Genomic DNA, 3,360 nt, shown 5'->3' on the forward strand with positions numbered 1-3,360 from the left:
TCTCTGTGTGCCCCCACCCCGGGGGTCTCTGTGTGCCCCAGCCCGGGGGTCCCGGCTGCCCCAGCCCGGGGGTCCCGGCTGCCCCGCCCGGGGGTCCCGGCGCCCCCTGACCCCCGTGTCCCCGCAGACCAACATCCCGTTCCTGCAGAACGTGCTGGCCCACCCGCAGTTCCTGGCGGGCGCGGCCGACACGCAGTTCATCGACGAGAACCCCGAGCTCTTCCACCTGCGGCCGGGCCAGAACCGCGCCCAGAAGCTGCTGCACTACCTGGGTCAGCCCCGGGGGCACCTGGGGGGCATAAAAATACACTGGGGGGGATAAAAATACACCTGGGGGCACTGGGGGCACAGAGGAAACATGGGGGCACCTCTGCTGCACTACCTGGGTCAGCCCCGGGGGCACCTGGGGGGCATAAAAATACACTGGGGGGGATAAAAATACACCTGGGGGCACTGGGGGCACAGAGGAAACATGGGGGCACCTCTGCTGCACTACCTGGGTCAGCCCCGGGGGCATAAAAATACACCTGGGGGGGATAAATGTACACCTGGGGGGCATAAAAATACACCTGGGGGTACAAATGTACACCCGGGGGGCATAAAAATACCCCTGGGGGTACAAATGTACACCTGGGGGGATAAAAACACACCTGGGGGGGCATAAAACTACACCTGGGGGGGATAAAAATACACCAGGGGGCATAAAAATACACCTGGGGGGGTAAATGTACACCTGGGGGGGGTAAATGTACACCTGAGGGGCACCTGGGGGGGTCTCTCGGGGGGCTGCGAGGGATTTTGGGGGGTTCTGTGGACACACCTGGGCCCCCATGGGGCGGAGGAACCCATGCCAGGTATCTCCAGGTGTGCCGGCCCAGCGGCCCCAGGGGGGAATAAAAATACACCAGGGGGCATGAAAATACACCTGGGGGGGTAAATGTACACCTGAGGGGCACCTGGGGGGGTCTCTCGGGGGGCTGCGAGGGATTTTGGGGGGTTCTGTGGACACACCTGGGCCCCCATGGGGCGGAGGAACCCATGCCAGGTATCTCCAGGTGTGCCCAGGTGTGGGGTTTGCCCCCCCAGGTGTGACAAACCCCCCCAAAAAACCCCCAAAACCCCCAAAACCCCCAAAACCCCTCTGCTGTGGGGGTTGGGAGGAGCCTGGAGGGGGCTGGGAAGGCTTTGGGGGGCTCTTGGGGGGGTCCCTGGGGTTGTCACCCCCCGTGTCACACCTGTCCCCCCCCCCCCAGGTCACGTGATGGTGAACGGGCCCAGCACCCCCCTGCCCGTGAAGGCCAAGGCGGCGCTGGTGGAGCCCACGCCGCCCCCGGTGCCCATGGGTGAGTGGGGTGTCCCCGGGGTGTCCCCAGGGTGTCCCCAGGGTGTCCCCGGGGTGTCCCAGGGGTGTCCCCAGCGTGTCCCCAACGTGTTCCCAATGTGTCCCTGGCGTGTCCTTGTCACGTGTCCCATGCCCGACGTGCCCTGGGCGTGTGCCACCCCCTGACCCCCCCCCAGTGCCACCTCTGTCACCCCCTTCCTGCCCTTGTACCCCCCCCACTGCCCCCTGCCCCTCTGTGCCGGGGGGGGGGCTTAGTGTGGTAGTGGTGGGAGGGGCTTGATGGGGGTGTGGCACTGAGGGGAGGGGTTTAATAGGGTGGGGAGGAGCTTGTCTGGGTGGGACAGTGAGGGGAGGAGCTTCATGGGGTGGGACAGTGAGGGGAGGGGCTTCATGGGGTGTGGCAGTGGTGGGAGGAGCTTAATGGGGCGTGGCAGTGAGAGAAGGGGGTTAGTAGGGTGGGGAGGGGCTCGACGTGGCGTGTCTGAGGCCGGGCGTGTCCCCAGGCGCCACCTTCGACGTGGCCATGCGGTTCCTGCACGAGTGCCCCTGGGAGCGGCTGCGGGAGCTGCGGCGCCTCGTGCCCAACATCCCCTTCCAGATGCTGCTGCGCGGCGCCAACGCCGTGGGCTACACCAACTACCCCGACAACGTCGTGCACCGGTGAGGGACAGGGACACGGGGACACCCTGGGGACACGGGGGGACACGGGCACATGGGGACACAACGTGGTGCACCGGTGAGGGACAGGGACACGGGGACACTCAGGGACACGGGGGGGACACCATGGGGACACGGGGACACAACGTCGTGCACCGGTGAGGGACAGGGACACGGGGACACCCTGGGGACACCATGGGGACACGGGGACATGGGGACACAACGTGGTGCACCGGTGAGGGACAGGGACACGGGGACACTCAGGGACACGGCGGGGACACGGGGGGACACACAGAAACACGGGGGGGACATGGGGACACAGGGACACGGGGGGGACACGGGGACACAACGTCGTGCACCGGTGAGGGACAGGGACGTGGGGACACTCAGGGACACGGGGGGACATCGTGGGGACACACAGAAACACGGGGGGGACACGGGGACACAACGTGGTGCACCGGTGAGGGGGGACAGAGACGGGACACGAGGGGACACAGGGGGACATCGTGGGGACACACAGGAACACAGGGGGGACATGGGGACACAAGGACACAATGTGGTGCACCAGTGAGGGGACACGGGGGGACATTGTGGGGACACACAGGGACAGGGGAGGGGACTTGGGGACACCATGGGGACATGAGGACATGGGGACACAGCATGTTGCACCGGTATGTGGGGACACCATGGGGACATGGCAGGGCAGAGAGGGACATGGGGACATTGGGGACATGGAGGGATGGGAGACAAGGGACATTGGGAGACACGGGGACATGGCAGGCCAGGGGACACTGGTGACACACAGAGGTGACAGTGGTGACACAGAGGTGACACCGAGCACACACCAGCACAGCACCCAGCCCCTGAACGCCCCCACGTGCCCCCAGCCCACGCCACACCCCGTGGGGACACGGGGACACCCCGCAGTGTCCCCAGCCCATGTCACACCCTGTGGGGACACGGGGACACCCCGCAGTGCCCCCAGCCCATGTCACACCCCGTGGGGACACGGGGACACCCCGCAGTGCCCCCAGCCCACGTCACACCCCCAAACGCCCCCGTGACCGCCGCGCGCGTCCCCAGGTTCTGCGAGGTGGCCGTGGCCAACGGCATGGACATCTTCCGCGTCTTCGACGCCCTCAACTACGTGCCCAACCTGCTGCTGGGCGTGGAGGCCGCGGGCAACGCCGGCGCCGTGGTGGAGGCCGCGCTCTCCTACACCGGCGACGTGGCCGACCCCACGCGCACCAAGTACAGCCTGGACTACTACCTGGGGCTGGCCCGCGAGCTGGTGGCAGCGGGGACACACGTGCTCTGCATCAAGGTCTGGGGGGGTTTGGGGGGTCCTGGGGGGGTTTGGG

General features: G+C 66.8%; 1 protein-coding gene across 1 annotated transcript in view; it reads left to right on the forward strand.

Annotated features, from left to right (window-relative positions):
* Positions 1 to 94: 94 nt before the first annotated feature.
* The window catches only part of PC (pyruvate carboxylase), a gene marked incomplete at its 5' end in the record, with an annotated part of 10,355 nt that continues 7,089 nt past the window's right edge, over positions 95 to 3,360 (forward strand). Inside the window, 4 exons of the mRNA XM_039719786.1 lie at positions 95 to 272; positions 1,254 to 1,480; positions 1,797 to 2,002; positions 3,083 to 3,323. Of these exons, the coding sequence (XP_039575720.1) occupies positions 95 to 272; positions 1,254 to 1,480; positions 1,797 to 2,002; positions 3,083 to 3,323 (852 nt within the window). The remainder of the gene's footprint in view (positions 273 to 1,253; positions 1,481 to 1,796; positions 2,003 to 3,082; positions 3,324 to 3,360) is intronic.

Source organism: Passer montanus, unplaced genomic scaffold (assembly GCF_014805655.1).
Source record: "Passer montanus isolate IOZ18808 unplaced genomic scaffold, ASM1480565v1 scaffold421, whole genome shotgun sequence".
NCBI lineage: Eukaryota > Metazoa > Chordata > Aves > Passeriformes > Passeridae > Passer > Passer montanus.